The 14,097-nt window shown below is 35.3% G+C and overlaps 1 protein-coding gene and 1 non-coding gene across 3 annotated transcripts; both read left to right on the top strand.

The window, feature by feature from the left end:
* The first annotated feature begins 336 nt into the window (after nucleotides 1-336).
* Nucleotides 337-3,344, top strand: LOC107959869 (probable serine/threonine-protein kinase PBL9). Of its 2 annotated transcripts, XM_041114185.1 has the most exons (7): nucleotides 426-597; nucleotides 689-783; nucleotides 886-1,202; nucleotides 1,593-1,728; nucleotides 1,830-1,972; nucleotides 2,302-2,425; nucleotides 2,743-3,344. In XM_041114185.1, exons 2-7 carry the CDS (start codon nucleotides 732-734, stop codon nucleotides 3,204-3,206), a joined length of 1,236 nt encoding a protein of 411 aa, XP_040970119.1. In that variant the 5' UTR covers nucleotides 426-597; nucleotides 689-731; the 3' UTR covers nucleotides 3,207-3,344. The 2 variants fall into 2 exon arrangements, with proteins under 2 accessions (XP_016751527.1, XP_040970119.1); XM_016896038.2 differs by having other exon boundaries at nucleotides 337-783.
* Nucleotides 3,345-11,383: 8,039 nt separating this feature from the next.
* Nucleotides 11,384-11,490, top strand: LOC121230131 (small nucleolar RNA R71). The gene has a single exon (XR_005928083.1). It is a non-coding gene; the product is annotated as a small nucleolar RNA R71 (small nucleolar RNA).
* Nucleotides 11,491-14,097: the final 2,607 nt, after the last annotated feature.

The following is a 14,097-nucleotide window of genomic DNA, read 5'->3' as shown; positions in this document are numbered from 1 at the left end:
TATTTGTATGTCATGTCATGTGAAATTATCTTATTATTTTATCAACTAAGTCATTTTTTAACAATAAAAAATTTAATAGAACATTGATTTATTTTTTAATAGGGATAATTGAACTAATTTTTTTATTTATTTTTAGTATAAAGTAGAAATGCAATCCGAACGTGGATACCTTTACCCTAAATCCAGTGATACCAAACTAGGTACTTTGATTTTGAGCTAGAGTCCCGTCCTTGCATGGCTGTCTTTTCACGTGTATGAAAACCCAACCAAAAAAGGAAAAAAAAAAGGGGCAAGTAGTTCATAATCAAATTGATGACAGGCCCCCACAAAAGCCATGAAAGTTTTAAATTATTACAGCAAATATCTTTTAATCACCCCACTTGCAGACAAATTCAAGTAGGAAACTTTAGCTTAAAAGCAAAGTCAACCTTTTTTTACCTTTGTCTTTCCGAACCTTTCATAAAAAGAGGACAAAATTTTGCCAACCTTCCTCAATCTTTGTTTTCTCCTTCATTTTTTAATCACCAGTCAAAGTTTTCAATACAATTGTTATAATCTCGTGGGTGACAGCTGAGACTTTGGACTGTGGACAGAAAAGTTCTCCTTTTTCACACTTGAATGCTTTGTTTTTCTTTGGTTTTTCTCGACCCTTCTTTATATCAGATTGTTCTCTTTTTGGTTCTTGTAGTTGAAACAGGTGACAACAAAGAAGACCCAGAGTTTTATTTTGGATGGGGTCTTGTTTTAGTGCTAGAATCAAAGCTGAGAGCCCTCTTCACAACGGTATGCTTGGAAATTTGACAACTTTTCATCGACTATGATGGGTTTTCTTCGAAGTGTTCGTATTTTGTGATGTTTGTTAGGTGTTTGATGTTATGTTTGCAGGGGCTAATTCAAGATATGGGAGCAAAAATGGTGAAGAAATGGGTGGTTCAAGCAGCAGGATTTCTTCAATGTCAATGCCTAGAACCGAGGGGGAGATTTTGCAGTCTTCAAATTTGAAGAGTTTCAACTTCAGTGAACTTAGAACAGCCACCAGAAATTTCCGACCGGACAGTGTTTTGGGTGAAGGTGGTTTTGGTTGTGTTTTTAAAGGCTGGATTGATGAGAATTCACTTACAGCAGCCAAACCTGGTACTGGCTTGGTTATTGCTGTCAAAAGGCTTAACCAGGAGGGTTTTCAGGGTCACCAAGAATGGTTGGTAAGTTTCATTTCTTCCCTAATTCCCCACCCTTGAGCTCATCAGGTTTCTCAAAATCCTTGCTTTGCTCTTAGATCATTGCTTTCACCTTATATGTATACACATAAATACATACACACATATATATTTGTATTATGTATGTTTTCTTGGTTGAGTAAGGTACAATTCAGCTTGGTTAATATCATGTGCATTGACATTTGAAACATAAAAAATATGTTTTTTAAAGGGTCGGTTGTAGTTATTTTAGCCAGCTACCTAGAGCCTTCATTACCATCTCCTGTCACTTGCTCTTCAAGTTCTACTCCGGTCATCCTCTCGATCGACTCCCAAACGCATCTCGATTTATTAGTTTGCAATGTTTGGTAATTTAATGATGCAAGTGGATTGCAGGCTGAAATCAACTACCTGGGGCAACTGCTTCATCCTAATCTCGTGAAATTGATCGGTTACTGCTTAGAGGACGATCATCGACTTCTGGTTTACGAATTCATGCCAAAGGGCAGCTTAGAGAATCATCTTTTTAGAAGTGAGTTATTCATCTTTACATCTTCCCTTTATTGAGTCAATTCAGTTCCTTACATTTCAGGGGAACAGTCTTAATCCAACATTTCCATTATAATGAAACAGGAAATTCTTATTTTCAACCACTTTCCTGGAACCTCCGGATGAAGGTTGCTCTTGGTGCTGCTAAGGGCCTAGCGTTTCTACATTCCAATGAGGCCAAAGTCATATACAGAGACTTCAAAACTTCGAATATCTTGCTTGATTCGGTATGCAAAAATATTTAATTATTGAAATTTTCATTGACTCTGTACATCAAGACTTCAAAACTTAGAATATCTTGCTTGATCTGGTCTGCAAACATGCTTAAGTATCGAAGTTTTCATCACTCTATATCGAGCACTTTAAATATCTTGTTTAATCCGGTATGCTAATATGCTTAATTATTGAAGTTTTCAAGACTATATCGAGACTTTAGAACTTTGAATGTCTTTCTTGATTCGCATGCAAACATGTGTAAATATTGAAAATTTTCGTGGCTCGTACTTCAGATTTATGCAGCTCACTAACATCTTTGTTCCAATGTAAAAAATGGCAGAATTATAATGCCAAACTGTCTGACTTTGGACTGGCTAAAGATGGACCAACTGGTGATAAGAGTCATGTTTCGACAAGAGTCATGGGTACTTACGGTTATGCAGCTCCCGAGTATATGGCCACAGGTAGCTTTTGAACTCCCACCTTCACTTTCATATATATGTGCGACATATATTCGGATATTTGAGACACTCATTCTCGAGTAAGAGTAACATAGACTGCAACTTCACTAATCTTCCTCCCAATGAAGTGTCTGTGCCTCAGTTGAATAACTTTATATCTTATACTATTCTTACAAGTGCAACCTTTGCTACGCAGACTTTTTTCCCTAAGTGTTTATGTCTGCCATGTATTCTGGTGTAAGAGACACTACTCTCGAGTTAAGAGTAACATAGAATGAGACTTCCCTAATCATATTTTGGTTTCATTCTTCCTTATGAAGGTCATTTGACAGCCAGAAGTGATGTATATAGTTTCGGAGTTGTTCTTCTTGAAATGTTGACCGGCAAGCGAGCAATGGATAAGAACAGACCTTCAAGAGAGCAAAGTTTAGTTGATTGGGCCAAGCCTTACCTTACCAGCAAACGCAAGATTTTACACGTTATGGATTCTCGTATCGAAAGCCAATACACACTCGATGCAGCATTGAAAGCCGCTTATCTTGCGCTGCAATGCCTTTCTATAGAACCGAAGCTTAGGCCTAATATGAATGCCGTAGTGAAAGCACTTGAGCAACTGCAAGACTCCGGCGGTGATCACAAAGGGGCCCCTCGAAATTCATCTGTTCTTAATTCTCATCAGCATTCAAGGAATGCTCGCAAACATCATACGAAAAATGCAAATGATCTTGGCAACGGAAATACTATCTCATATCCTCGACCGGCTGCTTCTCCATTGAGTACATAAAGTAAAAAAATACCCGATGCATGCTTTTTATTGTTGCAGTCAATACTTGGATGGACTTGGTATCTTGAACTGAAGTATATGTGTTCAAATGTCTGCCATTTGTACAGTTGTTGAATTCAATAATATCTGAGTTGTGCATTTTGAATCGTCTCAAGGCCTTTATACAAAGCTAATAAAGGCTTCACTTACCTCTTGTTGAAGTGAATGTGAATGCAGCAGTAAATAGTGGGGTTTTTCATATATTTGGAGGATTTATTTCATACAAAATTTCGGTGTATATTTTCTAATAAAAATAAAGAATCCAACTAAATATTTTATATTGTTTACAAATAATCTTATAGTGATTATCACAACTTGTTGAAGTTATTTGTTGATAAATAACTATTTTATTATTGACTGAATCATAAGATATGTTTGACTTTAGTTAAACAATTTTTACTTTTCTCTCTTATAATATATAGTTAAAATATTACGATTTTTCTTCATGTACGCTAAGTGAGTAATCCAAAAACACAAACTCAATTTTTTTTTTAAATATTTCACTAATAAATTTAACCAGAAAAAATAACTGAAGTTAACAATTTAACTTAATTTTTTAAAATTAAAAAATAAAAAATTAAATTTCTAAAAATAAAAGTAAAACAACTTAATTTCAAATATAATTAAAGTACATAAATTTAAAACATATTTTAACATATATATATTCAATATTTCTTATTTATTCAAGAAACAATCAATCATTCAACATCAAACTAGGAGCTTTAACAACCATTCTTAATAAATTTGACAGAGAAAAAAAAAACCGACCAGATTCTTATTGGACTGCCCAAGCGGTTTGGTTTGTTTGAGTAAATATTTAATAATTATTGAAATCTAGGTCATAGTATTGTTTTTGGGCTTTTATAACCCACAACTGTTTCGTTCAATCAAAATCATTGCCGGTCAACGACAACTCATCTTCTCTTGCAACATCCTACTTTTATTTGACTTTTTTTTTTCACGTCTCAAGGAGGATCCAATCCAGATGGTAACACTAAGGCCAGCAGGGTAACTGATCACTGCTTCTTTTTCTTTCTTTCATGTAGGCTTTGCAAGTTTGATTATAATTTTCAATCTCGTTACATGATGTTTATTATTATTATTATTATATTATTATTATTATTATTTGCAGCTTATCAATGAATTTTGAGTGCTCACGAATCATATCAACTTATTGTTAGTACAAATTTCCGGTGAGAAAAATTTTGAACACATGAACGGAACTTGAACAGAAAAAGAAGAAACAGGATAAGGTTCCAAGGCGTGTATCAAGCCACTATATTTAAGGTTATATTCGCCCCCATCTATCTTCGGTGTGCAAATGAGTTCCAAGCAAATTAACCTCGAGGATACAATGAAGCCAATGACTATTTGCGTTTTGCACTAAGGAGAATAGTCCACTATGCACTGAGTAATGTATAACAAGAAACTCAATTTTTACAAAGAATTTTTGCAGTAATACTTTATAGAATAATCTAATAATATTAGAAAATGAAGGAATGCAAGAAAGAATATTAGAATTTGTTAGTGTGATTTCCAAATGAAATCTCATTCCTAATTATAGGAATTTTCATGTCTCTTCATAGAGACATCTTTCAATAGGTTTCTTTTTGAATAATAATGTCTTTAAAATAAACACATAATTATTCATTTAATATTTTAACTATTCAAATAATATTAATTAAATAGTTATAATTCTTTTTCAAAAAATCAAATAATATAACTTTTGATTAATTACATCCATTCATTTATAGTTATTGGAACACTATAAATATTTGAAAATGTTCCAACAATCTCCCCCATTTTCAAAATATTTTAGATTTTGATATTCTTGAAAATTAGTTTGCATAAATGAAGGTATCTTACGATTGAACCTTCACTAGGTGAAAACATGTTAAAGTTAATCGAAATTGCATGGTAGACTAAGCTTTGAACCAACTATTCCATTTGATTAACCGAACACATCTCACACAATGATTTCAACATCGGTCAATGTATAATATCTAGGGACATTATTATGGCCATGTGTCTGTGTCCTCTTTTCATGAGTGCTGCTAGAGCCAAGTCCTTGAGCTCCTAAAAGTGGCCACACTTCCACTCACATAGGTAGATCCTATCAAGAGTGTTATTGTAATTATAACACTCTAACATATTTATGTTATGGGTCCATTAAGAGTACATTACTCATCCTTCCTTATTATTACAGATACCTAACACTTTAATCTTAGGATGGATTTATTTATAGTGCTAACAGTAACATACTAATGATGTACTTTATCTCATTGAACTCACGACTTGATGTTATACCAAGCGTTGAGTCGAGTTTCCATCATGGGTAACTCTAATTAATGGGCTTGAGTCCCATCCCTTTTGAGGTCCTTTTTACTGCATCTCTAGCAAGACTTTTTGTCAAAGGATTCGCCAAATTTTCACTTAACCTCACATAATTAATAATGATCACTCCATCAGAGATTAATTGTCGGACATAACTATGTCTTAATCCAATGTGTCTAGACTTTCCATTATATACTTGGCTATATGTCTTTGCTAAAGTAACACCACTATCACAACGGATAGAAATAGGTGAAATTGGTGATGCATAATATTCGTGACAGGTTTTAAATATTTATAATGAATCGTTCTTGAAACTAACTATTATCACGATGAAATCAAGTATACCTATCAAACAGTAGTATAGCTTTAGCAAGACCGGATTATCAAATCCAAAGGAACTAAAAGTACTAGTATTAACTTTCTTTTTATTATCTAGCCTAAAAAATAAAAAGGGTTCTGTTTATCTAACTAAGAAATGACAGAAAATAAAATTGGGGAATTACTTTTGGGAAAACGATTGAATTAAGACAATACCTAAGGAAAAATTCACCTAGACTTCACTTGTTATTTGACTCTGAATCGCACGATTTATTCATTTGACTTGATCCGTAGAAATCTCTAAGTTATATTATTATCCCTCTCGAGACTAACAACGTCTAACCCTAGGTTGAATAATTGAAATCTCTCTCTAATTAACTCCCTAGGGTTGCATTAACTCAATCTATGGATCCCCTTATTAGGTTTTACCCTAATCTAGCAAAATCTTGTCACCCTATCTCTAGGCCTTATGAAAAATGTACTCTTAGACAGTGTTTGTTCCTCCTCTGAATAAGAGCTTAACTTGAATCAATATCCTAGAATATCAAGACAAGAATTAAGAACACATAATTAAGAACAAGCCAAATATTTATCATACAATTCAGATAATAATAACAAGATCTGTCTTAGGTTTCATTCCCCTTAGGTATTTAGGGGTTTTAGTTCATAACTAAAAAGGTAAACATCTCAAAAGAATAATGAATACAAAATATAAAGAAAAACCCAAAACTCCTGAAGGGAAATTGAGGGGAGATCTTCAGTCTTGATGATGGATCCGGCTTCTAAGATGGATCAATCGGCTTTCCTTGAGCAGTTCCCTGTATCCTTCCCTATGTGTCATTTTCCTCCTCCCCTAGGGTGTATTTATAGGCTTTAGAATGCCTAAGAACCCTAAAAATTGGCCTTTTCCGAATTGGACTAAACTTGGGCTCGGCAGGGACATGCCCGTGTGACATGCTCGTGTGCGATTACTTCAGGCCGTGGTTAAGTCTGTTAAATAGGTACGGGCGTGTGGTCCACCCGTGTGATGCTTCGATTCTGCCAAATTGACACGGCCGTGTGGTCTGCCCGTGTGAGGAAGTCCAGGCCGTGTTGATTTCGTGCATTGGCCCATTTTCTCTGTTTTGGCCCGTTTCTCGTTCCTTTCACTCTCCTATGCTCACCTAAGTATAAAATAGGAAATTAAGGCATTAGGAGCATCGAATTCACTAATTTTAAGGAAAAATCATCCATAAAATATACTAAGCATGGGATAGAAATATGTATAAATTACGGTTTATCAAATACCCCCACACTTAAGCATTTGCTTGTCTTCAAGCAAAATCCTCAACTCATAATCAAAATAAATTCTTCTCAACTTATAATTTCTATTGATAATATCTCAAAATAATCCATAGGTAATATACATTAAAAATTCAACTGAAAGAACATCAAAGTTTCAAACATTCCAAGTTGAGCATTTTACCATGAAAATATAGGTGTCTCCCCTCGTCTAAGTAATTACCTTTGATTCAAAATATCACAGAGTTTCACATCCTTACTAAAGATTCACTCAAATCACTCGAGGTGTTTAAGGACAATAAATGAAACACTCAATAGTCAATAATGAAGAGTCATTACTGTAGGCTTGAATGAAAATCAAATCTCCACCACTATAAATTGAGATGAAACATCAATCAAAAGGTCTTTAGAGGGTTGTAACGTGGCTTTGGTTAGAGGGTGTGGTCATAAACTGAAAGAAAGGGTTAGAATCAAGATTGAATTGAAAAATTGCCTAACTAGAAAAATGACTAGTCATCAATTACGTACAACAGAGCTTTTTCTCAGAATATGGAATTTAACTTCTTTAGCTCAGAAGATTACTACTACTAATATGTATACATGTATTTTTTTTAGAACAAGTCAAATTACAAAATAGAATAAAACATAGCTAAGCAACTATTCTAACTCAAATCTCGACAAAAATAGGGATCAAATTAATTTAAGGGATTTCAACAATAATGAGTTATGGGTTAATATTGAGAGTAAATCAATGAACGAGTTGTTAGGCTCAAGGGGGTTCACTAAGGGTTAATTGTGAAGGTAGGCTTTTATGGAGTGAGTGGGTTAAACCTAAGTGCCTTTATCATTTTAACATATCAAATCAAATGGTGCGGTCTTAACATGCATAATCAAGCAAGTTCTAGAATAACAATTCAATACTGACGCACTCATAATGAAAGTGAGCATGAAAGAAATAATAGATGCTCTAAAGGCTCAAGATCTCACAAAAATTATGGCTTTTTGATGTTTAAACTTTGTGAATTCCAATTCAAGATAATACCTAAACTTGGGGAAACAACTTAAAATTTTAAATTCTTAAAAATCAACTTATCATGCTTAATTCTCTAATGTCTTAAAGTTTAAATAATCAATGCATGAATGCCTATGTTTTAATTTTAAGATATATCAAAAAATTATAAATCAATCAAAATTTATCCTAAACATGATATGAGAGCTTTTCAAGAGAACAAGGCAATCATTCAGGGATTTTTCTGATAGTGAAATGACTACACCCCCCACACTTAAGATGCACATTGCCCTCAATATACAAAGATAGATATATAGAAAAGAATATAAAGATAAGATAGAGGGAGAAGTGAAACTTCCTGAGTGATGAATGAATTTCCTTGAACTGGAGTTTTGGAGAATAATCAGCGTGAGGGTGGAGGAGGATACTCCGGTGGTGGTAAAGGTTCATTAGTCCATAAGTCCTTTCTCGGTGGAGCTTTTAGTTCCTATGCGAGGATGAGCTTTGGAGCTTTTTCTAACTGTGATCAAATCAGGAACTCTTTAAGAGGTATACTGAAGCATAATTGCTCGTAATGAAATAGCCGGAGAATAAAAATTGTAAAAACTCAGGATGGAATAGTATTAAAAGGAAATAAAAAAATAATTTCAAAATATAGAGATAAAAATAAAATAAAATAAAATAAATAATAGGTGTTTATAGAGAAATTGGGGCACACGCTCGTGTGCTCTAAGCTCAGCCCGTGTGTTTCGTACTTTTTGAAATTAGGCGTATTGGTGTACACGGGCATGTTGCACGCCCGTGTTGATCTCCGTTCGCTTCTCCCATGCCCGTGTAGGCATGCGCACGCCTGTGTTAAATTGACAGGTTTACCCACGGCTTCAAAACACGAGCGTGTTGCACGCCCGTGTTATTTTGGCAGTTTCGCCCACGGCCATGTCACATGGCCGTGGCTACTTATCACATCCCATGTTGGGGAATAAATTTTTGCCCTGTTTTCACACGGCCTTATCGCACGGCAGTGTTGTATCCCGTGGTATGTGCACGGTCTACGGCACGCCCGTGTGCTTGGCCGTGTGGTTCTAAAAAGCCTGTGCTCAATGATTTGGTTATTATGTTAGATTTTAAAAACTATAATTTAAAGAAAGTAATATTGTTAGTGCTCGGATTGCCTCCCGAAAAGCGCTTATTTATAGTCTAAGCTCGACTTACCTCTCTATTGAATAGTCATGATGGTTCGAGGAGTTTATACTCTTCATTCCTACTGTGAATCTCATCAAAATAAGGTTTTAGGCAGGTATTGTTTACCTTAAAAGTGCTGAACTTGCAATGACTTACCTCGACTGTATCGAATGGGAAAATGCTAAGTACCGTAAGAAGGATTTCTTCATTCGGTTTGGCAGTGACAATGTGAGGATCTGCGGCATCTAATAAAAATTTATCTCCAACCGTAAGTTGATTTGGAAAGGTATTGAGCTTGTTCTAGCGTAGTTTTGGTTTATCGTGTGTCATTGGTTTATGTATACGCCATTCATCTAGCTCCTCGATTTGTAGCATTCGTTCTTCATGAATAGGTCCTCTACTATTGCTTGAAAATGGCTCATGTACTTCCTTCAAACTCATTTTCTACAAAGTAGGTTGCACCATATTGTCAGTTTTAGTAGAATGGTTTAGACAATCACCTTCAATTTTCGATGTGTTGCCGGAATTGTGAGCTCGAAGGGTGATTTTTTTGTCTCCCACACGAAGTGTGAGCTCACTTGTGCCAACATCAATAATCATTCTAGCAATTGCTAAAAAAGGCCTTCCTAAAATCAGAGTGTTGCTATCCTCCTCTATGTCTAGAACAACGAAGTCAACGGGAAATATAAATTTATCGATTTTAACTAGCACATCTTCAATAATACCCATAGGAAATCTTATAGTTTTATCTACTAATTGAATGCTCATCCCAGTCTATTTGGGTTTCCCAAGACCTAGTTGTTTAAATATTTTGTAAGGCATGACGTTAATACTAGCCCCTAAATCAGCTAATGCATTATTAACATCTAAACTACCAATTAAGCAAGGAATTGTAAAACTTCCTAGATCTTTCAATTTGTTGGGTAGTTTATTCTGTAGAATAGTTGAGCAAACTGCGTTTAGCTTCACATGCGAAGCCTCGTCCAACTTTCGCTTATTTGCTAAAAGCTCCTTTAAAAATTTCATTGCGTTTGGCATCTGCGATAGAGCTTCAATAAACGGTAAGTTAATATGTAATTTTTTTAAGAGTTTAAGGAATTTACCAAATTGTTTGTCTGAGCGGTCTTTCCTTGTCGCATTGGGGTATGGCACACGAGGTTTACATTCTGTGCTTACCGGCTTTGGGTCATTTTGGCCGACCTCATTCTTATCTTTGCTTACCACCATTTCTGGCATTGGCTTTGCAACTAACCCTTCCTCATCTTGAATGGCAATTGCATTGAGTTGCTCCCTTGGGTTAGATTCAATGTTGCTTGGCAGACTACCTTATGGTCGTTCAGAAATCAACTTGGCAAGCTGTCCAATCTAAGTTTCAAGCCCCTGGATTGATGCTTGTTGATTTTTGAGTGCTGTCTCAGTATTCTGAAAATGAGTTTCTAACACAGAGATGAATTTGGTTAGCATCTTCTCAAGGTTCGGCTTCTTTTCTTGCTGGTAAGGTGGTTGTTGAAAACCCGGAGGATGTTGTAGCCTTTGATTTCCTTGACTGCCTCATGAGAAATTGGGATGGTTCCTCCAACCTACATTATAAGTGTTACTATATGGGTTATTTTAGGATTTAAAATTATTGTTACCCATATATTGGACTTTTTATTCCTCCTCGATGTTAGGGTTGAAGGTTTGATATTCTGTGTATGCTCCTCCTCTATTCGAATCGCACCTCATCACTGGATGTACCTGAGTAGAACCACACAAACCGTCAATCTTTTTATTTAAGGGTTCTACTTGGTTAGATAGCATAGTAACCGCGTCGAGGTTGAAAACATCGGCTGCTTTCATCGGCTTTGTTCACATAACTTGCCACTGATAGTTATTTAATGACATCTCCTTAATAAATTCGTAAGCCACCTCAGGTGTCTTATTATTGATAGTTCCTCCAGCGGCTGCATTAATCATCTGTCGAGTCGAAGGATTCAGGCCATTATGGAACGTTTGAACCTGTAGCCAAAGCGGTAACCCATGGTGAAGGCACCTTCTCAAAAGGTCCTTGTATCTCTCTCATGCATCGTAGAGTGTTTCTAAAGTCATCTGCACAAGAGAAGAGATATCATTACGTAATTTGGCTGTTTTAGCCTGTGGAAAATATTTTAATAAAAAATTTTTGGTCATTTGTTCCCAAGTAGTGATTGACCCTCGTGGTAATGAGTTCAACCATTGTTTTGCCTTATTCCTTAACGAAAAGGTAAACAACCGAAGGTGAATGGCCTCATCAGAAATGCCATTAATTTTAAAGGTATCGCAAAATTCTAGGAAATTTGCCAAGTGAGCATTGGGATCCTCGTCCTACAAACCATCAAACTAAACAAACTGTTGTATCATTTGAATTGTGTTAGGTTTCAATTCAAAATTATTTGCAACAATAGAATGTCTAACTATACTTGACTCAATTCCTGTTAAATTAGGTTTAGCATAATCATACATAATGCGCGGAGCAGGATTTTGATTAACAGCAATTACAGGAGGTAGCGAATTTTCTTGGTTTTCAACTATCTCATCGGTTCTGGTTTGAATATTGTCCTCTTGCTCGTTCTCTGTGTATCTTAAGCTTCACCTTATTTCTCTTTGGTTCCTGCGAACTGTGCAATCGATCTCACTGTCAAAAAGTAATGGTCTTAACGGGTTTCTTCTAGTCATAAACTATAAAAACCTGTCAGAAAAAGGGAAAAAGAAGAATTATTAATAAAAAATTAGAATAAAATTTAAATTGCAGTAAAAGTAAATGGCTAAAGTAATAAAAATTGAGTGTTCCTAATATCTTAGTTCCCTGATAATGGCGCCAAAAACTTTATGCGTGATATTCGTGACAGGTTTTAAATATTTATAATGAATCGTTCTTGAAACTAACTATTATCACGATGAAGGCAAATGTACCTATTAAATAGTAGTATAGCTTTAGCAAGACTGGATTATCGAATCCAAAGGAATTAAAAGTACTAGTATTAACTTTCTTTTTATTATTTAGCCTAAAAAATAAAAAGGGTTTTGTTTATCTAACTAAGAAATCACAGAAATTAAAATTGGGGAATTACTTTCGGGAAAACGATTGAATTAAGACAATACCTAAGGAAAAATCCACCTAGACTTCACTTGTTATTTGACTCTGAATCGCACGATTTATTCATTTGACTTGATTCGTAGAAATCTCTAAGTTATATTATTATCCCTCTCGAGACTAACAACGTCTAACCCTAGGTTGAATAATTGAAATCTCTTTCTAATTAACTCTCTAGGGTTGCATTAACTCGATCTATGGATCCTCTTATTAGGTTTCACCCTAATCTGGAAAAATCTTGTCACCCTATCTCTAGGCGCGCAATCAACTCCACTTAATTATGACAAATGTACTCTTAGACAGGGTCTATTCCTCTTTTGAATAAGAGCTTATCTTGTCACCCTATCTCTAGGCGCGCAATCAACTCCACTTAATTATGACAAATGTACTCTTAGACAGGGTCTATTCCTCTTTTGAATAAGAGCTTAACTTGAATCAATATCCTGGAATATCTAGACAAGAATTAAGAACACATAATTAAGAACAAGCCAAATATTTATCATACAATTCAGATAATAATAACAAGATCTGTCTTAGGTTTCATTCCCCTTAGGTATTTAAGGGTTTTAGTTCATAATTAAAAAGGTAAACATCTCAGAAGAATAATGAATACAAAACATAAAGAAAAACCCAAAACTCCTGAAGGGAAATTGAGGGGAGATCTTCAGTCTTGATGATGAATCTGGCTTCTGAGATGGATCAATCGGCTTTCCTTGAGTAGTTCCCTGCTTTCATCCCTGTGTGTCCTTTTCATCCTCCTCTAGGGTGTATTTATAGGCTTTAGAATGCCTAAGAACCCTCAAAATTGGCCTTTTCTCAATTGGACTAAACTTGGGCTCGGCAGGGACATGCCCGTGTACCATTACTTTAGACCGTGGTCAAGCCTGTTATATAGGCACGGGCGTGTGGTCCACCCGTGTGAGTTGTGTTTCGAGTCTGCCAAATTGACATGGCCGTGTGAGGAAGTCTAGGCCGTGTTGATTTCGTGCGTTGGCGCATTTTATTGTTTTTGGCCCGTTTCTCATTCCTTTCACTCTCCTATGCTCACCTAAGTATAAAATATGAAATTAAGGCATTAGGAGCATCGAATTCACCAATTTTAAGGAAAAATCATCCATAAAATATGCTAAGCATGGGATAGAAATATGTATAAATTATAGTTTATCAATTGGCTTAGGCCATAAAGGTACATCATAAAGCAAATTTCTTAACCATTCTTCTTCTTTAGATGCAGCGACTAATGCAATAAATTCTGCTGCCATGATGGAATCTGTAATACATGTTTGTTTCTTAGAACCCCAAGAAATGACTCCTCTACCAAGAATGAAGATCCATCCACTTGTAGATACATGATATTCCAAACTCGTAATCCAACTAGCATCCGAATACCCTTTTAAAACAGGAGGATATCCATTATAACACAATCCATATTTAATAGTTCTTTAAGTACCTAAGTACTTTATTCAAAGCTTGCCAAAGCAAACTACTTGGATTACTTGTGTACCTACTCAATTTCCCAACAGCATATGCAATATCTGGTCTTTTACAAGTCATTATGTACATAAGACAACCAATTAGACTTGCATATTTCAATTAATCAATTTTCCTATCAGCCT

This window comes from Gossypium hirsutum, chromosome A05 (genome assembly GCF_007990345.1).
Source record: "Gossypium hirsutum isolate 1008001.06 chromosome A05, Gossypium_hirsutum_v2.1, whole genome shotgun sequence".
Taxonomy (NCBI): Eukaryota; Viridiplantae; Streptophyta; class Magnoliopsida; order Malvales; family Malvaceae; genus Gossypium; species Gossypium hirsutum.
Note: the sequence above shows the minus strand (reverse complement) of the source record. Positions and strands in the feature narration are given on the sequence as shown.